Here is a 25,977-nt window from a genome sequence, read left to right as displayed (position 1 = left end):
CTGGGAGACTCCGCCGGGTTGTTTTGATGAGGGGAGTGAGACACACCACAGGAGAGACGGGAATGAACTTTTATTTGAGAGAGTACTACCTCCAGTTAAGAACTGGGCAATTTCCAAAGACAGGGCAGCAAGTCTCAGTTAGTGGAAGGTCTGTGGGACGAGAAAGAAAGGAGCCATTAGTATCTGAACGGGCAGGTGGAACTAGAAACCTATATGGTTGTGTGTTTTTTCCTCCTCTCTCCTAAACTCCTTTTCCTTGTGTGTCACGTCTTTTTAAGATTGTAAGCCTGAAGGCAGGGACTGTCTTCTTTCCTAATGGATTGTAAGCCGCTCCGAGGGCCTTTTTTGGCTGAGGAGCAGGGTAAAAATACGATAAATATGGGTGAGGGTTTTGTACCCAATGCAGAACCCGGAGAATTTGTTTCTCAAGTTTAAGAATAAAGCTGTTTCAAGGCCCAATGGTTCGTGGAAAACCCCTGAAGATGCAGGGGGCAGGTTCTGCCAAAGACTCAGAAACTGGATTTAAATGAGATCGCCCCCCTATAGTCCCTAGGTGCCTGCTGCTCTTCTTTTTTCATCAATGTAAACACAGTTGGCCCCCAAGGGTGGCGAGTCTGGAAATCTGCCCAAGGTCCGAAGATCAGCTGTGGGCTGGTCCAAACAACAGCACCACCAGTCTCACTATGCTCAGGGCATCCAGTGTTGTTAGAGGACAGCATGAGAAAACTGTGTGGTGGCAAGCAATGCCTCTTCCACATTAAGAGGGTCCAGGGTGGTGCCTTGCCCTGGGCACCCCAAATCTCTCACTGTAGCACTGACTTCAAATTCCAATAAGCCTGAATTGTACCTGAGCCCTATTTCCCCCCCACACTAAGGTGTTAAATTTGTCCTGGGCTGTATCCCTTCAGACAGCAGGTAGAAGCTCACACAACTGAATGTTCCTCCATACAAAAAGTCTCACATACAGTCCCACATACAGAAAACAAGCATGGCAGGGGGAAGGGTATTAGCCTAGTGTCTTTCCCTGAAATACCAGGAACGCGTGAAGGAATGGCTTTTCCTAAAGGAGCATTCCATCGTGCAAACCCCCACCTGCAGTTTGAAGTGGTACAGCCCAGATGCAGGTTTACTGCCCCAAGGATGACTAAGCGGAAGATATGTACAAGAAACTGAAATCTGAATGGAAGAATTTGGGATTCTAAGGCCGAAAATGCTGTTTCCCTTGTGGATGGGTGCAGAGCTGGCATGGGTGAAATACTCCACCCCATGGTCTCCACGGTGCAAGACCACTACCGTTTTATGTTCTACATGGGGATAACTGTAGGAACCCCAATAACCTGTCTCTGCAACACATTGTACAAGACATGGGTTTCTTTCAAAGCATTCCATGACTGGAAATGGGGTGTGCATGTATGTATGTGAGCATGTGTGCCATGGAGTGTCAGAGTCCTACTTACTTGGCCCATTCCACGTTTAGGATCAGGTGATCATAGCCAAAGCCAGACACCCCTGCAATGGCCCTGGCAGCATCTTCCCGGCGGTGGAAGCTGATGAAGGCAAAGCCCTGCAGGGAAGCAACAGCAAAGGCGAACAGCAGAAAGGAGAAAGGGAGAGAGAGCTTGGTTTGCACCTAGAGCGATGCCTTCCATCTCTTTCCCCAGCCTGCACCCACCCAACACAGCCCATCCGCCCCGATCATCGCCCCCCTTTTCCTCACCTTGGATTGGCCAGTGGTTTTGTCCTTGGCCAAGTAGATGCGGGATATGGAGCCGAAAGGACGGAAGAGCTCCTGGAGGTCGGTCTCTCGGGTGTCCTCAGACAGATTAGTGACACGAATGGTGGCATTGTCGTCAGCTGGCGATGGGGGTGGAAAGACAGAAAGAGGATTGTTGGATCAGGGTGGCAAACGGACTGAAAGACTTAGGCCCAGCCGAGGTGTCGTCCTAGCAGGCCTGGACAAGAACAGCACCGGAAGCCACCCAGGGCCCAGTAGATGCTGCCCCGGCTTTCCTCGCAGGCCACCCACCTCTGCGGTTCGGCTGCATGGACTCCCCTCTGCGGCTGGCTCCATCTCTCAGGCTGGGCGGGACGTACTTCCCGGTCTTGCTCTGCTGGGCTTGAACAGGTTCCGGTTCTGCAGAAACAAGGCGCCGTTTAAGTGGAGGCCAGAGTACAACCCTCCCCCCCTCCTCCTCCTCACTCCCGGGATAAAACACCCAGCGAGTGGGCTCCTCCACATCCCCAGCCTCCTTCACCTCCTGGCAGTTTCTCTTTCTCGCCGGTGGACAGCCCCAGCTGCTCAGCCAGCTCCTTCTGCATGGGCCCCAGCGTGTCCTTGTACGGACAGCGGGTGGTCCAGTGATCGCCCTTGCAGATCCGGCATGACACAATCTTCTGCCCTTTCAACTTGTTCATGGGGTCCTCCTCCTCTTGGCAGTTCAAGTCCTGGCAAAGGCAATGACGGCGGGTGAGATCTGGTCAGGAGCTTGCTCGCCCCCACACTAAAGCCCTGGCCAATGATCAGCCATACCTTAGGTGTGCCTGACTGTGAAGAGGTACAGCCAGTAAACAACCGTGTAAAGGCTGAACCCATCCCCCTGCCCATCTTTAAACCCCTTTTTTTTCCTTCCCCCAAATACCAGCCCATCCTGCACTTTTCAGCATGCTGCTACACACCTCCTTGCTGGTGATGAAAGTCATGAAGACGTCATCGCTCACAGTGGTAGTGGCCACATTCGGGCCAGGAGCGTCAAACTCTGAGTTGCCAAATTTCTTCCAGTTCTAAGGAGAACAAAGGTATTAAGTGAACTCATTGAATGAATAGTTTATTTGTTTGTGGCACAAAGACCATTACAAAATACAAAGTTGCTAACATCGCAACACACATTTGTTTGTGGCACAAAGACCATTACAAAATACAAAGTTGCTAACATTGCAACACACGTTATTTACAATATTCATAATCTTTAGGGTACAATCCTTTATTATCCACGGGGACAATCTGTAGATCTTTCTAGGGGTGTTCCGTTTGTCTGCAGCGCCCGCCCTTTGCTATCACACTGGTGACATGCATGTCAAAGTCACAAGAATAATTTCAGTGATTACATTTTAACCTAAAGTGCTAACAGTCAGTAACTGGCACTATCAGATAGGTGGGATCTCTGATGATAGTTTATACAAGGTTATTAAATCAAATGGTCCCCCTTACAATCTACGCAGACTGTGTTAAGAAAGTTATTTCTGATTTTTTGGGCTGCAGCAGCAAACTTTGCTACCTTGATTGTGATTGCTTTACTATGGTCCGCCAGCAGATCGCAGATAATGTCTCTGGTATGCCAACCCGCTCTTGCTAACAATAGTTCCTTTAGAAAACGCTCCCTGATTTCTTTGTACAGAGGGCAACGCAGAAGGTAATGCGCTAGGTCCTCAATCTCCCCCGAGCCACAGATACAGATCCGCTGGGCATGGGGGACTTTTTTATACTTCCCCTCCAAGAAAGCAGAGGGCATTGTCTGGAAACGAAGGGCAGTAAAGGCCTTTCTTAGGGCAGGAAACGATAGGTCAAGCAAATATTGTGCAAAGTACTGTTCTTTCTTAATAAAACTAAACCATGGAGAGAAGGCCTGTAATTGGCTAGCTATTTTGTTTCCTTGGGCATCAGCCTCATAGATTCTATCTCCAATGCTCCTTTTGTTATTAGCTAGCAACTCCTGCACCTCCTTGGCATAGAGCTGGGACAAAGTTAACCAGTTATGTGCCCATCCGCCCTTCGCCAACTGTTCATTGAAACATTGTTTAGCTAAGTTGTTTTCATCTAGGGTCATTAACTTTTCCCCATAAAGTATGATACTCTTGTGGATTCTTGACTTAAAGGAGGGCAAATCCACCTCCATTCTTAATAAGGCGGCGGGAACCCCTACTGGAAGAGCTAACAATTCCTTCAACACCATGTTCTGTACGGTCTCTACTGATGAAATAGAGTCTTGACCCCATAATTCTACCCCATACAATAGTTGCGGGAGAACTTTGGCTACAAAAAGCTTCAGGGTAGGGGCAACCAAGGAGCCACCTTTGTGTCTTCCATATGATAATATTGCTTTGGCTGATCTTATAGCTGAGTATTTGGCTGCCTCCACTTGGGTTTTCCAACCCCCATTATAGGAGAAGTATATTCCCAGATATTTGAAACTCATGCATTGTTCTATCTGCTGGCCATCTAAGACCCATCTGTGCACGCGATTTCTCCTAGAGAAGACTACCACCTTGGTTTTAGAATAGTTGATTACTAATTTTTCCTTTTTACAGATCTTGCCTAATCTATTCAACAGTCTCCTCAGGCCAACCTGAGTGATAGATAAAAGGGCCATATCATCTGCGTAAAGGAGCGCCTGAACCTTCTTAGGGCCAATAGAGGGAGGAAAACAGTCCAGAGCTGTTAGCTCGGACACCAGGTTGTTCACATAATAGTTAAACAAAAAAGGGGCGAGTAGACAGCCCTGCTTGACTCCTCTTCTGATGATAATTTTGTCAGAGAGGGTCCCAGATGGGCCAATCCTCACTCTTGAGTCCGTTTGTGAGTGCAGTTTTTGCAGCAAAAACAGGAGTCGTCTGTCTATGCTTGACCGTGAAAGTTTGTCCCAGAGGCGATCTCTGTCAACAAGGTCAAAGGCGGAGGTGAAGTCCACAAAGGCCACGTACAGGCTTCCTCTGGGTTGGCTCCGATATTTGTGGATCAAGTGGTTGAGCACAAAGCATTGGTCAATAGTGCTCCTCCCTTGGCGGAAACCGGCCTGTTCCTCCGCCAGGATGTCATTTTCATTCGCCCACGCTTGAAGTTTATCCAACAAGAATCTGCCATAAACTTTCGAAACAATATCCAATAGACTTATGGGCCTGTAGCTTTTGGGGTCGTTTTTTTCACCTTTTTTATATAAAGGGACTATAATGCTTGACTGCCATCCGCCTGGAATATTTCCTGTTTGGTTGATGTTTGAAAAGAGATTTGCCAGGATTGGGGCCCACCAGTTGATATTGTATTTAAAAAGTTCCGGGGGAAGCATATCTTCTCCTGGTGCTTTATATGCTGCCAGCTTGCCCAATATGCGGCTGACCTCATTTACTGTCACGTTGGGCCAAAATGGGAGGTCGGAGATGGTTAGTCCCTCCTCAGTTGGTTCATGAATATCATAGCTAGCGAAGATACTCTCAAAATGCTGTTGCCATTTTATCGCTGGGATTTGCATTTCCAAATATGGTTTGGAGGCACGTAGGCCCTCATGCACTGTTTCCCAAAATTTGCCATCATCCTTCTGTTTTACTGCCTGGGCAAGCTCTTCCCACTTACGGCTGATATAGACTGACTTTTTCCTTCTCAGTAAGGCCTTGTATGCCAATCTTTTCTCTATCAGAGTTTTTAGAAGCGTATTCGAGTTGGCCTTTCTGACCTTTCTGCTTAACCCCATTAATTCTTTTTTCATGTTTCTGCATTCTTTATCAAACCAGCCAGTGTTTCGGGATTTAGCGCTGCCATATGGTCCTGACTGGACAAAAAGGGGTTTCAAGTAATTCACAATCTGTTGGTAGCCCTCCAAACAACCTAGCTCCCCTTTTTCAATCTGCTCTTTAAAACCCATGAGGATTGGACCATGTAGCAGATTTACTACTTTGGAACTCAAGGATCCTGACCATTTGATTCTTCTGCTACCTGTGGGACCCAGCTCAATGGAGTAGGTTTTTTTTACGCTAGTTCGCGTGGCCAAGGCTTGCATCACTAGTTTAATAGGAAAATGGTCGCTTTCAGGCCGGTCTTCCACAGAATTTTTTTTAATGTTGTGGAGCAGGTCAGGGGAAATTATAAAATAGTCCACTACACTGCCCCCCCTATGAGAGAGGTATGTGTAGTGACCATTAGAGTTGTCAACTACACTACCGTTCAAAATTAACAGAGAATGTAGGTATGCAAGCATTATTAGATTTTTGCCATACTTATTTATTCTTTTGTCATGAGAGTGCCTTTCTAAAAAGAAACCATCATCCAACGGGACAGGCAACTGTTTCAGTAACTCTGTATTTGATTGCCCCAGACGGGCGTTTAAATCACCTCCTATGATAAAATGGGGATTTTCAAAGTGTAGTTCTATTTCGCTTATTGCCAACTTCAGTGATGACCAAATGGGAGACACCTCCATAGTTGCTGGGGGCACATAGACGTTTATACAATGTAAGGAGGAGCCATTTTTGAAGGATACACGGACAATAAGAATCCCCTCATAGCTCTGAGGAGCCACTGTTACTGAAACGTAGTCCAAATCTACTGAAATGAGGGTTGCCAAACCCCCACTGGCACGGCCAAATTTGTTTTGCCTTGTTCCTGCCTTTGTAAAGGATTTATATCCTTGGAGCTGAGGTTGAGAGCTGTCTTCCACCCATGTTTCTTGTAGGAAGATTATGGAAAACTGTTGTAAAAATTCAACGAAATCCTTGTCAACTAATTTTCCCATCCAACCCGATACGTTCCAGGAGACTATTTTTAGTGTCGGAGAAGTTGTTTCCACTGGCTCTCTTCTTAGTCAGTAGTTTTGTGTGTCAGCAGGGGATCTTACTGGCTCTGGTCGCTTTTGGCAGAGCTCTCCATTGTTCACAGCGTTTGAAAGTCTCTGCCGAGTATCCTTTGGGTGTTGGTGTTCTATAACATCCAAAGGTGCTTTCAGAGTGCTCACATTTGAGATCACTGGGCAAAGTATGCCAGATTTCTTATTTGGTGGATTGATTTCTTTAGATTCCTTCTCTGGTAAGCCGTTTTCCTCCTTGTCTAGACATCTCATGTCTAACCAGGTCAGAGGCTTTGATGTCCCAGGTGCTACAACAGCTTGGACTGGGCGTACTTCCTTCTCATTTTTACTTGACTGTGTTTTTGGGAGGTTGGTGTATTTCTACGTGTAACTGGAACTTGGGGGACCTTTTCTTTGATTGACATGAATCCTCCTTTGTTATTCGACTTGCCTTCACAGTATCCAAATCAGTCATATGTGCTATGTCAAGTTCATTTTCCATATGGTCTCCCCGTTTGGTGAGGTTACAGCCTTTTGCCTTCGCTTGTAGAGTTGTTAAATGCCCTTTAAGACCTTCCAGCCTTAGTATAATTTCATTTTGTTCTACTAGAGGGAGTGCAGAGAAAGAGTCCAATAACATTTTCTCTTCTTCGATTAGAACAGTCTTATCCCCTGGGGTTAACGTTTGTGCTTTAGGATCTGTTTGTTTCTCCTTTTTGTATACAGGCAACACACTGCTTTTATGCCTTAGAGTGGGCACTTCCCCGGAGTCAAGATCAATTAGATTCCCCACAGGGATCTCTATACTGGTTGAGTTATTTTTTGGATGTAAATATGAACCCAATATTAGATCCTGTGGTGGGGCTTGGTTCTCAAAGAATCTTGACATTAAAATCTCTCTAGATTTAAGTGCATTTTTACATTTGAGAACTAATTTAACACTGTTCCAATCTCTAAAAGTGATAACAGCACGAGCAGAAATATAGTTGTAGAATAGATATTCCACCTGAGCTATTTTGTCTATAGTAAGTAAGTCTGGAGAAGTCACATTCAGAATTTCTAGAAGATGTAGTTTGCGTTCAGTTTGTGTAAGAAGACCAGTAGGTTTGGGATAATTTAACATCACCAATTTTTGGCGGTTTAATACTAACGACCACTTTTTATTATTTGGGGAGTTCTTTGATTTTTGTTTAGATTGCATATGTACGCTGTCCCATGGGTCCAATTGTTCTGATGCCTCGACTTGTGTTTGGGCAGTAACTAGAGGCGAAACAGCTGCCTCTTTCGAGGGAGATTTGTCCTTAGTATTGTTTGATTCCATTGATGATGATCCCTGTTTCGTTTGCTTCTTGGTCTTTATCTTCATTTTGTTACTTGGTGGAGAGACCAGTAGTTTGCATAACCTTTCAAGATCCTTTTTATTATAACGTTGTATCTTTGGGGTCTTTTTATTTTTACTTTTCTTTACTTGAACTACATTTTTCTTCTTTTCTACTTTCCTCTGTTTCTCACCCTTCTTCAATGTGGAGTTACTTTTCAGTGCTAAGTTTTTATTACAGACTTTCCCTAAACCCACATCTTCTAGTTTAGGGTCTGTTTTTATGTACGTTCCCACAATGGTGGTTAGAAGATTGTTGCATTCAGATATGAATTTTTTAATTAATTCTATCTCTCTCATTATTATATAAAGCCCACCTTCTATTGTTAGGCTTTCTTTTCTTATCTGTTCTTGTGCAGCAACCAACTTATTTATTTTCTCCTCTAAAGCCATTGATTTCCTTTCAATTTTTAACTTCTCCATTTGATCTTTCATTGACTCATTTATTTCCATTGACTCTAGGTCTTCTAACTCAGCGATCTCAGGGGAATGTGTTGGATTTTGCAGGGTCCAATTTTCGAACCTTAGGTGCTCTTGAGCAAGGCCTTTAGGCAGCGGCTCCATAAAGGGTGTTTCCCGTTCTCCCTCTAATCCGTTTATTTCTGCTGTACAATCGGGTAAAGAGTTCAAAGCCTCAGTCCTTTTTTCTCTTGTCTCCTTATATTTTTCCTTCGTCCCACTAGGGATACAAAACTGTGTGATTTGCGTTTGTTTGGTACGTTTACATACCCTTTGGACAAGGGGAGAGACTGGCACCATCCCCTGGCTTCTATAGATACTTCTTGTAGAAACCATTTTAATAAAAAGGAAATACCCAGTGCACAGTTCCTCATGTAATACTAAAAACAGGGGGGGTCACTTTTTTTTGCTCCCAGAGATTGATATTTTCTACATTAGTCCCTCGAATATTCTGAACAGGAGACTTATTGTGAAGCTGGTGGATAATTTCAGCCTCCTCTATAACAATCAAGAGGAGGGAATAGAAGAGAGTAGGTCAAAGCAAAGAAGATAGCCGCTTCATAATCCTTTGGAATGTGAAATCAACCACGGGCTTTGTCAAAACAGCCGTAATTGTTCAGTGCTTGATTAGTTTGAGGAGATCCAAAACAGCTGTGAGGTATTTAGGCTCAATGTAAAGCAATTTAGCAATTAGGCAATTAAACAATTAAGAGCAGCGCATTAAATGAATAGCAAACTTGTGGTTAAAATCAAAGGTAAAAATTCAAGTTAAAAAGTTAAAAATTTAAAAAAGTTAAAAAGTTTTTTTTTTTTAAAAAAAAAGTAAATAAATAGAGAACCAAGAATTAAAAAGCAAAGTATTAAAAGCAAAAGGCAAAAAACCTCCAGGGTCAGCAGCAGCTAGCCCTTCAAATTCCTTTCCACCAGAGGCACCAAAATAAAAATTATTTATACACGTTAAAAACAACAACGGTTATTTCAGTTTTCAGTGGGAGTTGCTCAGGGTAACCAGTCCCTGAGATAAAGTAATTAAGATAAGGTAGTTGAAAGTACATAAGGTGGGAGGAAAAGAAAATACATACACAAAAGGAATTTAAGTAAGCAAAATCACGGAGCTCACTCAAACCCAACCGTCTCCGGCTCCCGGCTCCAAATGATAGGCTATTTCTCAAGTAACTTTATACCATGTCCTATTAAGTGAACTCGTTCATCGCAAAAGTGGGTGAGAAAGGTCGTGTCACTTAAGGGGGTCTTACGGCACAGCAGCAGCTAGGCTATTTTGGGATAGGCACTCTAAGGCCTAATCTACACCAAGCAGGATATTGCACTATGAAAGCGGTCTATAAAAGGCAAGAGCCACACTACTGCTTCATAGTGGTATTGAAGTGCACTGACAACTGTTGGGGCCCGTTGACACATATCATACACCGCTAAGGTAAGGGTTAACTGGAACTTGCGGCTGGCATGTCTTTTAATGTGTAAATTTTATGGTTTCATAGGAGGGAGATAAGCGGCCGCAGCTGCATGTGGGAGGCGGCCGGAGCCAGGGACCGATTGTGGCATGTCCACTTGTCCTTGAGTGAATTAACATCTCAGGCAGAGGTGTGAAAGATCCACGCATCAAAGCCAAGGGGAGGGGGGAAGGAGCAAGAAAGAAAAGTATAAAGACTACCTTGTGAGGGAAACAAGGGGGTTCGGCTGAACACCGAGGTTGGGTGACATATGAACTGTAGTTTAGTCTCTGGCTTGCTCCTTCTGGGTTCTTACTTATATATGCATGTTTTATAGTTTTAAGTCTGCTAATCCCATGTATCCTACCCGTTCCCTAATAAAAAGGTCTTAAACCTCAAAATTGTGAGCCGTGAGTGTCTGTCCTGGGGATCCGTGCTAGATCCAGTCGAGAAGCCAGCTATTGCTGGGGCGTGCTTCCTTACCACGTTCATAGTGCTATATCTTGCTTGATGTAGATTAGGCTTTGGACTCTTGAAAAGTCTAGGAGGGTGCTGGGACACTCCTTATGGATTGAACACTGCTTCAACTGGTGACTCGAAAATGTTTCTGCTTCAGGATGCCTGGGACAAGTATATAAGAGGCAGAAGCCACACCAAGCAGGATATAGCACTATGGGGGGCGGAGCCGGACGCCATGACTGGTAAGATCTCTCCTTAAGACCTCCCGATTCGGGAAGATCTGGAAAGCTAATTATCTCATTTTAAAAGGCATGGGTCGTTAATGAAAAAGAAGGTTGATCATTATGAGTGCTAAGAGAGGGTGAAAATCCTGTTTTTGGAAGCAGACTCAGAAAAAGGAGGGAGGAAGCAGCCCGTTCCTTGGCTGTAAACAGACGGAAGGAGGGGGGACTTGAAAAACGAAACTAACTACGACAGTTCTCCCGTCTCCTAAGTCTGATAAGCGGTGATTTATACTCCTAATCTGAGAGAAAGGTTTATTTGGCAGTAAATTCACCCTTTAAAAAAGCACCGAAGAAGAAGTGTTTATTTTGCGGAGAATGAGAGATGGGTGGAATGTAACGGGACATTGACTCAGAGTTAAAAATAGACCCATGCCGTACGTTAGAAAAAAAGGGAAAACCCCCCCGGGGAAGGCTACTTGGCAAAGAGTTCATCCTTCTAATCATAATTTGGCCCGTCTTGAGAAAGTGTCTGTAGAAAAAGACTTACAAAGTTCTGAAAGTGATAGCGACGGATCTGTCAAGATGGCTGAGGGTTCTGGCACGGTGCCAATTTCAGCTGCATTGGAAGAATTGAAGAAACTGATTCTGGATAGCACTGCTACTTTGAGCAAGAAGATGGATGTTAATGAAAAGAACGCAGCAGCACGAATGGGGGTGCTTGCAGATAAGATCGCGCAAAATGATAGAGAGATAAAGAAGCTGGATGTGGAAGTTAAAGCACTTGTGAAAAAACAGGATGTCTTTGAAAAAAGTTGTGAGGTAAAATTTCAAAGTCAAGATTTACAGTTGATCCAACTTCAAGATCAGGATCGGCGTTGCAATGTACGCATTAAACAATTTGCTGAAGAACCAGGAGAGGATTTGAGAAAAATAGTTTTGAAGTGGTTCAACGATATGATGCCAGATTTGGATATAAAAGACTGTGATATTGAAAGGATCCATAGAGTGGGAGGAGCAAAGTATAGAGGATCAACCAGAGACATTCTTGTGAGATTTGGCAGTTACTACAAAAAAGAGCAAATGATGAAGAAATTGAGGTCTATGGTCATGATTAAATATAAAGGCAAAGCAGCGCAAGTATACAACGATCTTTGTCAGCAAACACTCCAATGGAGGCGCAGCGTTAAGCAAATAACTGAAACGCTAACAAAAAATACAGTGAGATATGCTTGGGGTTACCCTGTTTTTTTAAAGTTTTCCTATGCTGGGGGTGAACACAGAGTAACCTCTCTGGAGCAAGGCAAGGAGCTGCTGAAGAGTTTGGGGTTATTTAAGGATGCAAGTCTTGGAGCTGGAGATGGGAATGGAGCCAAAGCCGGGGCGTCTGGGACGGGGTAAATGGGGAATGCTGTTATGAGATAATTAATATGATAAGTAGTTAAGTACAGAGATCTAGCCGTTAGGGCGGGGCACCGCCTCCCCCCTCTCCCCTAAGTTAGATGGCCGGAGTAATAGACTCACGGGGATATGGGGAGGGGGAAAGTAGTGGGGGGGAAGAGGGGTTGGGGGGGATTAATAGGGTGGGAGGGAGGGGGATGAAGGGGGGTTCAGGGTTTATTTTTATATTTGTTGTTGTATATGTTTATGAGTTGCAGAGCACACGGGATCGGAAGGAAAATCAAAAGGGTGATTATGAATAAGAACATTAAAGTATCAAAGCTCAATGTTAAAGGCCTGGGGGCAGTCGTGAAAAGGAGGAGAATAGAACAAATGTTAAATAAAGAAAGATCGGATATTATTATGTTGCAAGAAACACACCAAAAATTTGATGGCGTAAATGAAATTCGGACAAGGTGGTCTGTTTATTATGAAAAGTCATTAGGGACGTCAAAAAAAATGGAGTAGCAATTTTGATTTCAAAAAAAAGTGGATTCATATTGAAAACTGTAAGAAAGGATGATAAAGGTAGATATCTTATGATAAAGGGGCAAATAGAAAGTGAGCAATATACATTAGTAAATGTTTATGCCCCTAATGAGAGACATAGAGAGTTTTTTATGAATTTATTTAATGAAATAGAGGAGTTTAGGGAAGGATATCTAATTTTAGCTGGGGATTTTAATATGGTAATGGATAATAGAGTGGATAGATCAAACTCCACAAATGTGGAAAAAAGAAATAATATTACTATATTGAATAAACTAGTAAAAGAAAAAGATTATGTAGATTGTTGGCGTTTACTGAATGGCCTGAATCCGGGATTTTCTTACTACTCCTCAGTTCATCAGACATACTCTAGAATAGATTATATAATGGTTTCAAAAGAGTTTACAAGTAAGGTATGTAAAATGGAAATGGGGGTAATAAAGGTAACAGACCATGCATTGTTAAGTTTAGAATTTACAGTTAAAAAGAATTATAAGGAAGCGTTTAGGTGGAAACTAAACACAAAACTTTTGAAGTATAATAAGGTGGTAGAAAAAATGCAAAGAGAATTGACAGAGGCTTGGGAAATTAATGAGAAGGGAGGAACGTCAAGGGCAGTAGTTTGGGATACCATGAAGGCAGTATCAAGAGGGATGTGTATTAGGGAAATGTGTAATTTAAGAAGGCAACAAGTAGCAGAGCAGGAACAATTGGAGGAAGAGATTAAGAAAATGGAGAAAGATTATTGGCAACATAAAAATAAATATAAATTAATAGAGACTTATTGTGAAGCTGGTGGATAATTTCAGCCTCCTCTATAACAATCAAGAGGAGGGAATAGAAGAGAGTAGGTCAAAGCAAAGAAGATAGCCGCTTCATAATCCTTTGGAATGTGAAATCAACCACGGGCTTTGTCAAAACAGCCGTAATTGTTCAGTGCTTGATTAGTTTGAGGAGATCCAAAACAGCTGTGAGGTATTTAGGCTCAATGTAAAGCAATTTAGCAATTAGGCAATTAAACAATTAAGAGCAGCGCATTAAATGAATAGCAAACTTGTGGTTAAAATCAAAGGTAAAAATTCAAGTTAAAAAGTTAAAAATTTAAAAAAGTTAAAAAGTTTTTTTTTTTTAAAAAAAAAGTAAATAAATAGAGAACCAAGAATTAAAAAGCAAAGTATTAAAAGCAAAAGGCAAAAAACCTCCAGGGTCAGCAGCAGCTAGCCCTTCAAATTCCTTTCCACCAGAGGCACCAAAATAAAAATTATTTATACACGTTAAAAACAACAACGGTTATTTCAGTTTTCAGTGGGAGTTGCTCAGGGTAACCAGTCCCTGAGATAAAGTAATTAAGATAAGGTAGTTGAAAGTACATAAGGTGGGAGGAAAAGAAAATACATACACAAAAGGAATTTAAGTAAGCAAAATCACGGAGCTCACTCAAACCCAACCGTCTCCGGCTCCCGGCTCCAAATGATAGGCTATTTCTCAAGTAACTTTATACCATGTCCTATTAAGTGAACTCGTTCATCGCAAAAGTGGGTGAGAAAGGTCGTGTCACTTAAGGGGGTCTTACGGCACAGCAGCAGCTAGGCTATTTTGGGATAGGCACTCTAAGGCCTAATCTACACCAAGCAGGATATTGCACTATGAAAGCGGTCTATAAAAGGCAAGAGCCACACTACTGCTTCATAGTGGTATTGAAGTGCACTGACAACTGTTGGGGCCCGTTGACACATATCATACACCGCTAAGGTAAGGGTTAACTGGAACTTGCGGCTGGCATGTCTTTTAATGTGTAAATTTTATGGTTTCATAGGAGGGAGATAAGCGGCCGCAGCTGCATGTGGGAGGCGGCCGGAGCCAGGGACCGATTGTGGCATGTCCACTTGTCCTTGAGTGAATTAACATCTCAGGCAGAGGTGTGAAAGATCCACGCATCAAAGCCAAGGGGAGGGGGGAAGGAGCAAGAAAGAAAAGTATAAAGACTACCTTGTGAGGGAAACAAGGGGGTTCGGCTGAACACCGAGGTTGGGTGACATATGAACTGTAGTTTAGTCTCTGGCTTGCTCCTTCTGGGTTCTTACTTATATATGCATGTTTTATAGTTTTAAGTCTGCTAATCCCATGTATCCTACCCGTTCCCTAATAAAAAGGTCTTAAACCTCAAAATTGTGAGCCGTGAGTGTCTGTCCTGGGGATCCGTGCTAGATCCAGTCGAGAAGCCAGCTATTGCTGGGGCGTGCTTCCTTACCACGTTCATAGTGCTATATCTTGCTTGATGTAGATTAGGCTTTGGACTCTTGAAAAGTCTAGGAGGGTGCTGGGACACTCCTTATGGATTGAACACTGCTTCAACTGGTGACTCGAAAATGTTTCTGCTTCAGGATGCCTGGGACAAGTATATAAGAGGCAGAAGCCACACCAAGCAGGATATAGCACTATGGGGGGCGGAGCCGGACGCCATGACTGGTAAGATCTCTCCTTAAGACCTCCCGATTCGGGAAGATCTGGAAAGCTAATTATCTCATTTTAAAAGGCATGGGTCGTTAATGAAAAAGAAGGTTGATCATTATGAGTGCTAAGAGAGGGTGAAAATCCTGTTTTTGGAAGCAGACTCAGAAAAAGGAGGGAGGAAGCAGCCCGTTCCTTGGCTGTAAACAGACGGAAGGAGGGGGGACTTGAAAAACGAAACTAACTACGACAGTTCTCCCGTCTCCTAAGTCTGATAAGCGGTGATTTATACTCCTAATCTGAGAGAAAGGTTTATTTGGCAGTAAATTCACCCTTTAAAAAAGCACCGAAGAAGAAGTGTTTATTTTGCGGAGAATGAGAGATGGGTGGAATGTAACGGGACATTGACTCAGAGTTAAAAATAGACCCATGCCGTACGTTAGAAAAAAAGGGAAAACCCCCCCGGGGAAGGCTACTTGGCAAAGAGTTCATCCTTCTAATCATAATTTGGCCCGTCTTGAGAAAGTGTCTGTAGAAAAAGACTTACAAAGTTCTGAAAGTGATAGCGACGGATCTGTCAAGATGGCTGAGGGTTCTGGCACGGTGCCAATTTCAGCTGCATTGGAAGAATTGAAGAAACTGATTCTGGATAGCACTGCTACTTTGAGCAAGAAGATGGATGTTAATGAAAAGAACGCAGCAGCACGAATGGGGGTGCTTGCAGATAAGATCGCGCAAAATGATAGAGAGATAAAGAAGCTGGATGTGGAAGTTAAAGCACTTGTGAAAAAACAGGATGTCTTTGAAAAAAGTTGTGAGGTAAAATTTCAAAGTCAAGATTTACAGTTGATCCAACTTCAAGATCAGGATCGGCGTTGCAATGTACGCATTAAACAATTTGCTGAAGAACCAGGAGAGGATTTGAGAAAAATAGTTTTGAAGTGGTTCAACGATATGATGCCAGATTTGGATATAAAAGACTGTGATATTGAAAGGATCCATAGAGTGGGAGGAGCAAAGTATAGAGGATCAACCAGAGACATTCTTGTGAGATTTGGCAGTTACTACAAAAAAGAGCAAATGATGAAGAAATTGAGGTCTATGGTCATGATTAAATATAAAGGCAAAGCAGCGCAAGTATACAACGATCTTTGTCAGCAAACACTCCAATGGAGGCGCAGCGTTAAGCAAATAACTGAAACGCTAACAAAAAATACAGTGAGATATGCTTGGGGTTACCCTGTTTTTTTAAAGTTTTCCTATGCTGGGGGTGAACACAGAGTAACCTCTCTGGAGCAAGGCAAGGAGCTGCTGAAGAGTTTGGGGTTATTTAAGGATGCAAGTCTTGGAGCTGGAGATGGGAATGGAGCCAAAGCCGGGGCGTCTGGGACGGGGTAAATGGGGAATGCTGTTATGAGATAATTAATATGATAAGTAGTTAAGTACAGAGATCTAGCCGTTAGGGCGGGGCACCGCCTCCCCCCTCTCCCCTAAGTTAGATGGCCGGAGTAATAGACTCACGGGGATATGGGGAGGGGGAAAGTAGTGGGGGGGAAGAGGGGTTGGGGGGGATTAATAGGGTGGGAGGGAGGGGGATGAAGGGGGGTTCAGGGTTTATTTTTATATTTGTTGTTGTATATGTTTATGAGTTGCAGAGCACACGGGATCGGAAGGAAAATCAAAAGGGTGATTATGAATAAGAACATTAAAGTATCAAAGCTCAATGTTAAAGGCCTGGGGGCAGTCGTGAAAAGGAGGAGAATAGAACAAATGTTAAATAAAGAAAGATCGGATATTATTATGTTGCAAGAAACACACCAAAAATTTGATGGCGTAAATGAAATTCGGACAAGGTGGTCTGTTTATTATGAAAAGTCATTAGGGACGTCAAAAAAAATGGAGTAGCAATTTTGATTTCAAAAAAAAGTGGATTCATATTGAAAACTGTAAGAAAGGATGATAAAGGTAGATATCTTATGATAAAGGGGCAAATAGAAAGTGAGCAATATACATTAGTAAATGTTTATGCCCCTAATGAGAGACATAGAGAGTTTTTTATGAATTTATTTAATGAAATAGAGGAGTTTAGGGAAGGATATCTAATTTTAGCTGGGGATTTTAATATGGTAATGGATAATAGAGTGGATAGATCAAACTCCACAAATGTGGAAAAAAGAAATAATATTACTATATTGAATAAACTAGTAAAAGAAAAAGATTATGTAGATTGTTGGCGTTTACTGAATGGCCTGAATCCGGGATTTTCTTACTACTCCTCAGTTCATCAGACATACTCTAGAATAGATTATATAATGGTTTCAAAAGAGTTTACAAGTAAGGTATGTAAAATGGAAATGGGGGTAATAAAGGTAACAGACCATGCATTGTTAAGTTTAGAATTTACAGTTAAAAAGAATTATAAGGAAGCGTTTAGGTGGAAACTAAACACAAAACTTTTGAAGTATAATAAGGTGGTAGAAAAAATGCAAAGAGAATTGACAGAGGCTTGGGAAATTAATGAGAAGGGAGGAACGTCAAGGGCAGTAGTTTGGGATACCATGAAGGCAGTATCAAGAGGGATGTGTATTAGGGAAATGTGTAATTTAAGAAGGCAACAAGTAGCAGAGCAGGAACAATTGGAGGAAGAGATTAAGAAAATGGAGAAAGATTATTGGCAACATAAAAATAAATATAAATTAATAGAAATACAAGCAAAGAAAAAACAATTAGAAAATTTAAATTTAGAGGAGGTTCAAAAGAATTTAATATATATGAAAAGGGAGTATTTTGAAAACAGTAACAGGAATTCTAGAGTGCTTGCCAGGCTCACACAAAAAGAAAAAGCCAGGAATGAGATAGGGATTTTGAAGGATAAACAAGGGAAGTATTGTCATACAATGAAGGATAAAGTAAAGATTTTTCAGGAGTTTTATCAAGAATTGTATAAGGGAAAGGATATTCGAAAACAAAAGTTGGAAGCTTATATAGAAAAATATATAAAGAAGAGAATAAAAATAGAGCATAAAGAGTCAATGGAAAAGGTAATAACTCAAGGAGAAGTAGAAGAAGTAATTGAGAATTTGAAGCCGGGTAAATCACCGGGGGTAGATGGTTTAGGACCAGAATATTATAAGGTTTTTAAAGGAATTTTAATACCAAAATTATTAAATTTGTATAATTCCATATTGGAAGGGGATAGAACGCCAGAATCATGGGAACATTCATTAATAATTTTAATACCAAAACCAGATAAAGATTTGACTGTCCCTGATTCATATAGACCTATTTCATTAATAAACCAAGATGCTAAGCTTTTTTCAACTATTTTAGCAAGGCGGTTGAATAAATTTATAGAGGAATACATAGGGGAGGACCAATGTGGATTTGTGGCAGGTAGACAGATGTCTAATTTAGTGGGAAGAGTATTAAATGTAATACAGGTGATAAATAAGTCTAGGGTTAAAGCGGGAATTCTGGCATTGGATATTTTTAAGGCTTTTGATTGTTTGAGCTGGCAAGCTTTAAAGATGGTTTTAAATAAAATGGGGTTTGGAAATAAATTTAAAGCGATAATAGAACAGTTATACTCTCAAAATACAGCCGTAGTGGTAGTGAATGATGGTGTGACAGATAAGATACGACTAGCCAGAGGGACAAGGCAAGGTTGTCCGCTCTCACCAGTCCTATTTGTAATGGTAATGGAATTATTGGCGAATGCAATACGAGAAGATGAGGAGATTGAAGGAATAGGTAGTATGAAAGAAATCAAATTGAATATGTTTGCAGACGACACGTTGTTGACGATAAAGAATCCAATAGAGAAGATGGGGAGAATTAAACAGCAATTGAGAGAATTTGAGGATATTACGGGGTTAAAAATAAATTGGTCTAAATCAGAATTGATGTTGTTTAATTATACTAAAAAGGAAGAGAAGGATTGGGAAGAAAGGGGAAGAGAAATTAGAGTTAAGAATCAGATTAGATATTTGGGAATAAAAATTACGCAGAAGCTAGAGAGTTTAGAGAAAGAGAATTTAAATGTGTTAAAAAAGAGATTTTAGCAAAATTGGAAAAATATAAAAGGTTAAATTTATCTTGGTTTGGAAGAATAGCATTAATAAAAATGAAGATTTTAGCAAAGATTAATTTTGTGTTCAGGATGCTACCAATAAAAATTTCAGAATCAGAGCTAAAAAGTTGGCAAAGGATTATAAATAATTATTGTAATGGTGATAAGAAAGCGAGGGTAAATAAAAGTAAATGGTATTTGAGCCAAAAAAAGGGAGGATTGGGTCTCCCGAATATTAAATTATACTATGTAGCTAATAGATTAAGATATATAGTGGAGGCAATTACAGGATTAGGGGAATTAGATTGGATGGAAGAAAAAATTACGAGTAATATAGAGACTAAATTGGAAAATGCATTTTTTATGGAAGGAAAAAAAAATGGGTGGAAAGTATAAATAACCCGCTTTTGAGGTCTCACTGGGAAATTTGGAGTAAATATAAGGGGGAGCTGCTTCCAAGCAGCTCTCCTTTGTCGCCGGTAATAATGTTGAAGAATTTCCCGGTGGAATTAAAGAGTAGATTAAGTAAAGTTTTAATAGAAAAAAATAAAATGAAATTAAGGGATTGGTTAAGAGGAATGAGTACAAGAGAGGATATGGAAGAGGTTTTGAAGGATATTAAATTAACTTGGTTAAATTATAGACAATTAGAACAGTGGACTAAAAAGTGGGTAAGAGATAATGGAGAGTGTAGAGAATTAATAAAGTTTGAGGAATTAATAGCTAAGAAAGATAATGAAAGGGAGAAAAGAACAGTGTTAAAAGGGTTGATGAGTGAAATATATAGAATATTGGTGGAGAAAGGGATGGTGGATAATTCGGGTAAAATGGTTTGGGAGACAGATTTGAAGGTACAAATAGGACAACAGGGTTGGGAGGGATTATGGAAACAAAGAGCGTTGAGAAATATGTCAGTAAGAATAAAAGAGAATTATTTTAAAATTGTATGGAGGTGGTACCTAACTCCGGTTAGATTGAATAAGATAAACAATCAGCAATCAGAAAATTGTTGGAGAGGTTGTGGGGTTAAAGGAACGTATTTGCATATGTGGTGGGAATGTAACTATGTTCAGAAATTGTGGAAGATGGTGTTTTTGGAGATTGAAGAAATTGTGGAAATGAAGATAGAACGAACACCAAAAGTTGCATTGCTGTCACTATTTGAAGAAGACTTTAAATGTAAAAAGGAAATTAAGGAACTGATAACGAATTTGTTGATTGCAGCAAGATTGATTGTAGCTAGGAAGTGGAAGATTCAAGGGGAATATTCTATTGAAGAATGGTATAAAGAAGTATGGGATATAGCTATTAATGATAAATTAACAAGTAATATTAAATGGAGAAGAGGTATAGCTAAATCAAATGATTTTGAAGGAATTTGGAAACAGTTCCTAATATTTGTGTTTTCTAAAGGAAGTGGGAAACCACCAGCAGAAGAAAGTATGAGATTCTGGAATCAGGAATGAGATCCCGAGGTGGGGGGTGCACTTGTATGTTAATTTTGATTATGTTATTAAGATAAGATATTATGTATTCAATATTCAACATTATGCAGTATGTTGTTGTTGTTGTTTTATGTGAAATGTAAATGTGTATGTTTATGTAGAAAAATAAATATATATATATATAAAAAAAGGATATAGCACTATGAAAGCGGCATAAGTGGCACGAACCACAGTACTGCTTTATAGCAGTATTGAAGTGCACTGACAACTGTTGGGGCCCATTGACACGTACAATATACTGCTTTCATAGTGCAATATCCTGCTTGGTGTAGATTAGGCCAAAGTAAATTTCAAGCGCCTGTTCAGGGCCAGTTCCAGAGGGTGGCAAAGATGGCCATTCGCCAGGACCCATTGCCCTAACAGTGCTTCCATTTCTGTTCATACAGAGCGTCCAAAAAGAGAGTTTTCAGTTTGAATGTCCTACCCCTTCCATGTTAGGGCCCCTGCACACTAAAGATGCCATGCCCAGAGGGCACCCCCCAATCCTGAGACCAGCACTGCAACCATCTCTAAATTGCTTACGCACGAACTGAATGGAAACATTGGTTAGCAACTGCATCCATTTAATCCCCGAGACCACGAGAAGAGAGCAGCCAGACGACCATGAAGAACACATGCAAATTGATATCCACTCAAAAACAGAGCTTGGCCTCCACGGTGCAGAGTAGGAGGCTGGGTTCACAGAGCGTTTAAAGGAAGATGGGCACTGGAGTGACACATCTGAAGAGTCCGCGTGTGTGTATCCATAGATAGACACTGCGAAGAACAGAACTGGTGGGGTTTTCCCCTTCAATAAGTACTGGCAAAGATTGGCCTCATATCCCAGTCCTTAGCCAAGCTGGGACAACTTCCTGGCTCTAGTTCTTGAGAGGCTCATTTGACCTCGACTGGTACACTGGTTTGAGCTCAAAGAATTTATTGGTTTTCCTGCCTGTCAGACAGCTCTTGCCACAGTACCATTGGTCCAAATCTGGAGGGGGCAGGTGGGTAAAATCACTAGAGAGGAACCCTGTAGGCCCAGTGGTCCAGGAGGAAAATCCAAGGGGACAAGTTTCACCCTCAACGCTGCCATGCCACCACCTCCCCGATGACTCACCTTTCGTCTTGCCACAGCCTTGGAGGCCTTCCGGGTCTCGATACGAAAGGTGCGGATGATCTGCGGAAGAACAGCCACACGTCAGTCACACTGTGCTCAGGGAGGAGTTAGCAGAAGAGAAAAGAGAGGGATCCCCCAGGATCATAACAATAATTGTGCAGAAAGGAATTGCTTGCTGGTTTCTGACTGCAAGGTCGCTGGGTTTAAATCATGACCAAAGGCTCCCTCCCTCCCTGTGTCTGCAGAATATGAACACTAGGAAAGGTTGAAGCAAAAAGCAAAGCAAGGGCAATGCTTTCAAACCAGGCCATAGTTCTGCAGCAGGAAGCTGGTTCTGCCCTGGCCCAACCCAAAAATAAGGCGAACAGGGAGCAGAACTTCCGCTCTACCAATGAAAGGCGACAGAATGCGAGGATGGAGCCCGATTCCTCCAAGCACTTCAATACAACAAGGGGTTAACATGGAAGCACCCTGAGAATTGGGAGGTGGTCAGGAGAAGAGCCATGGCTGGATCCCATGCCTCCACTCACCTTCACCTTGCTGCCATCCTTCTCTTCTCTGTATTCAGTCACCGTTTTAATGTTTCCATTCACAATCTCTTTGGGAGACGGGAGAGGTTCTGCGAAAGAAGGGAGGGAAACTATGAAGTTCTTTCTGTGCCTCCGAAACAACCGGCGCTCCACACCATCCTAACGAATCCAGCACTGACCTCCTTTCACAAGTTCCGGCTCGATCGTTACAGTAACGCCTACGGCTACGCTTCCACTTCCGCCTTCACCTCCACTTTCACCTCCGCCTTTGCTCCCACTCAACACCCCGGTCAGGGGAATGTCCTTGAGTAGATCACTGGTGATGCATTTATCTGTGTTGGGGAAGCACCAGGCAGTCAGTTGGAGTACTCACAGAAAAGAGATGGTCACCCTCTAGAATTGCACATTCGGATGGTCAATTGCTTATCGGTTTGGAAGTGAAACGGGGTCACCAAAAGGAAAGACGAACACTTGAGAGATTCCCTAGGTACACAGAAACATAGATGTTTATTTTTTTTAAAAAACCAAAACATGAGCACGGGAGCTTCCAGGAACTTTGGAATGTTGAGAATACAGGGTACAGAAGTGTAGAGTAACTCATCTCATTGTCTGGAGTGGAAAATCTCTACTTTCACAGTGAATGACAAAGACAGAAACGTTTGCTTTGCTGCTAATGCAGCTGTGTGCGTATGCACACATGCACCTGTGTTTTTGGGTGTTGACGGTGGAGAGAAGCACTCCAATCAGAACTATGTTAAAATGCTGGATTTCTCCCCATTGTTTTCTACGAACAATTCTCACTTCCACCCTAGGGAAGAAGGCAAAAAGGGTTTCAAGTAACCTGCAGTCAGGCAACTCGTGAGAGTCTAGATATTAAGTCTGTACACCACTGTTAGGTGCTGCAGGTACAATTCAATATTTGCAATGTATGGAACCCTTAACTTTCCTGAACAACTCTGTGAAGTTATTTCCATGGTGGGAAAATGAGACAGAAATAAATAAAATTCCTTCCCAGAGCTATGTCTCTGTGGGCTTCAGCAAAATAATCACACATGATGTGATTGTGGGTTAAGTCAGGCCTCTAAAACACACTAATGCTGATGGAGTTTTCTTGACATTGTTCCTGGCCAAGGTCTGAGGAGCATCCTAAAAGGTGCCCTCTGGAGAGTTTCTGCAAGGCAAAACCCACTCCAGATAAGAGTGGAGCTCTGCCCAGGATGAAGCCCTGGAGGGATAGGACTACTTTTGTCATAATGCACATCTAATTCAACAGTCTTACCATCATCTCCTTCCTCTTCCACTTGGTCTGCCCAACTGGGCTTGGAGCTGAAACAGAGATAGAGAAATAAAGTTAAGTGTCTGCTCTCAGTTGCCATAAACATATTATGTGTCCTTCATTGATTCTCTAATCCTAGCAAGCTGTCCTTTCCATGTCCGGTAACTTCCTACCTATCTCCTGCAACGCAACCAGTCCGCGACCCTCACCAGTACACTTTACCCACTCCATTCCAACTCACAAATAAATAATTCCACCAAAATGCACACTTGCTCCTTCGAGATAGCAAAGAAAGAACACCTTCCACACCTTACTCCTTATATCCCACCCATAATGTTAATTCCACCTCCGACTTCTACTCCAAGTATGCTGCCATTAAAAATCCCACTTTTGTCAACAACTTTTCTCTCTTTTCCTGCTCCCTCCTCACACCAAAGGGAAACAGCCCATCGTTGCCAGCTGGCTACGATCCACAAGGCCAAGGCTTTCAGAGCAGTCTAATTTTTGCCTCCGTGGCAGAGGGCTAGGGGAAGAAGCTGCCGGACTAGATGGGGATAAGCCATGGGCCTTATCAGGTTCCCCATCACATAGCTTTTCAGGCCATGACCAAGGGGTCCTGCCCCTAAAAGACTGACTCTTTCCTTCCCAAACCCATCCCAAAGCCACGCCTCTACTCTCCATGTTCCCAAGTTTTCTCCTTTATGCACCAATCTCTCCATGTCTCCAAGCTGCAGCTGCCATTCTCCTCACCCCTCACCTTCTGCAGAAAGGGAAACCTGGATCTCCACGGTGGAGGTGGGGAGAGACAAACTGTACCAGTTTAAAAGGCTGGATACATAAAAGGTACCCCACCAGCAAATATGCCAATCTAACTAAAGGCCTCAACTTCCTTCCCACTCCATCCATATACTCTGCTCCCCAAAGCACCCCTCCCACAACCTCCAACCTACTCAAACCATCAACTATTTTCCTCTCCTAGCCAAAATATTCACCTCCCCTTCCAACAGTTCCATTACATCTTCCAAAGGCTCCTCTTCCTGCCCTGCCCAAATGCTTAACATACTCTGGAAGTCTAGTTCACATTGAGATAGTAAAACTGTGCCTGGACTATACCAGTTCAGACAACCGGTGGAGGCTACACAACTGAAAGCTCCTCTATATACAAATATGCACACATAAAATAACTAGCAAGGAAGCTTTCTCCTTAGATAAAGTATGGAGAAACATCCCATCATGTGAGCCCCTTAGAATGTTTTTAGGATGTTTTAACAATGCATATTGTTTTAATTCAGCTTTATGTATTTTGTCTATTGTTGTTCCCCACCTCGATCAAAATGGAGAAGCGTGTAAGAAATATTATTATTATTCTCCCATCTGCCAGACGAGGTGATACAACCCAGACACAGGTTTACCGCCTCCTAGCAAGGACAAAGGTGTGCCTCTTGGCCTGCGTGTTTAACACTCACCCAGGACGACTATGAGGCCTACTTCTCCTCCGTCTTGAGTTAGAATTTATTTATTTTATTTTATTTATATACCGCCCCATAGCCGAAGCTCTCTAAAGAATTCCACTACTGTATGCATGCACACATGTATATATGTATGGATCCAGGCTTAGACATATTAAGACCCGTTGAAATCATTGGAAATTAAGCTAGGCCAGATCTACACTAAGCAGGATATATCACTTTGCAAACGATTTGAAAACTGTCTATGTAGTGTGCCCTGGGCCTAAACAGTTGTCACTACTGTTATAAACCATTATGAAGCCGTAGTGCAGAGCCTGCCCTAGTTATGATGAACCTAAGTCCTATTGATTTCAATAGGTCTACTCTTAGGTATGCCTAAGTCTGGATCCAAGTCATTTGATTTATTTGTGTGCCTGTGCATTGAGCAGGGGGTTGGACTCGATGGCCTTGTAGGCCCCTTCCAACTCTGCTATTCTAGGATTCTATGCACAGGCACACAAATAAATCAAATGACTTGGATCCAGACTTAGGCATACTTAAGAGTAGACCTATTGAAATCAATAGGACTTAGGTTCATCATAACTAGGGCAGGATCTGCACTACGGCTTCATAATGGTTTATAACAGTAGTGACAACTGTTTAGGCCCAGGACACACTACATAGAGAGTTTTCAAACCGTTTGCAAAGTGATATATCCTGCTTGGTGTAGATCTAGCCTAGCTTAAGACTTAGGCATACTTAAGAGTAGATCTATTGAAATATATATATATATATATATTGCTTACACACACAGACCCCACACACTTATCTTCTCAACTCCCCCCACCCACCCCACCCCACCCCACCCCTATGACTCCCTGGGCATCTTTTGCACCCAGGTGGCGACCCCAAGGCCGGGCGCCCCCCCCCCCCCGCCCCCCGGGGAGCCCCTTCCACCTCCAAGGGGCCCCTCCCCGGCCTCCCCTTCACCCCCCACCCCTCCTCTCACTCGTAGTCGCCGGTCGGCATTGCTGGCCGCGGAAGCAGCAGCAGCAGCAGCAGCAGCGACGCGACCAGGAAAACGCAGGCCTCGAGCTGCACGCAGGAAGCAGCAAGGCCGAGAACTCCTAAGCGTGACTCAAAGCCGAGGGCTT

General features: G+C 42.5%; 1 protein-coding gene across 1 annotated transcript; it reads right to left on the bottom strand.

Annotated features, from left to right (window-relative positions):
- Positions 1 to 55: 55 nt before the first annotated feature.
- EIF3G (eukaryotic translation initiation factor 3 subunit G) lies at positions 56 to 25,977 on the bottom strand. The gene is made up of 11 exons (XM_063119563.1): positions 25,833 to 25,977; positions 23,379 to 23,425; positions 22,279 to 22,431; positions 22,100 to 22,188; positions 21,570 to 21,629; positions 2,677 to 2,781; positions 2,256 to 2,445; positions 2,027 to 2,134; positions 1,718 to 1,854; positions 1,458 to 1,564; positions 56 to 150 (listed from the first exon to the last, which is right to left on the bottom strand). Exons 1-11 carry the CDS (start codon positions 25,850 to 25,852, stop codon positions 135 to 137), a joined length of 1,032 nt encoding a protein of 343 aa, XP_062975633.1. The 5' UTR covers positions 25,853 to 25,977; the 3' UTR covers positions 56 to 134.

The sequence above is a fragment of the Elgaria multicarinata genome, chromosome 3 (assembly GCF_023053635.1).
Source record: "Elgaria multicarinata webbii isolate HBS135686 ecotype San Diego chromosome 3, rElgMul1.1.pri, whole genome shotgun sequence".
NCBI classification, from domain to species: domain Eukaryota; kingdom Metazoa; phylum Chordata; class Lepidosauria; order Squamata; family Anguidae; genus Elgaria; species Elgaria multicarinata.
Note: the sequence above shows the minus strand (reverse complement) of the source record. Positions and strands in the feature narration are given on the sequence as shown.

Coding starts and splice junctions, on each gene's coding strand:
- EIF3G (XM_063119563.1), bottom strand. CDS start 25,852: ATGCCGACCGGCGACTACGA. Junction 22,432..23,378: donor GGAAGAGGAAGGAGATGATG/GTAAGACTGTTG, acceptor TCCCCAACACAG/ATAAATGCATCACCAGTGAT. Junction 2,135..2,255: donor GAAAGAGAAACTGCCAGGAG/GTGAAGGAGGCT, acceptor TTGTTTCTGCAG/AACCGGAACCTGTTCAAGCC.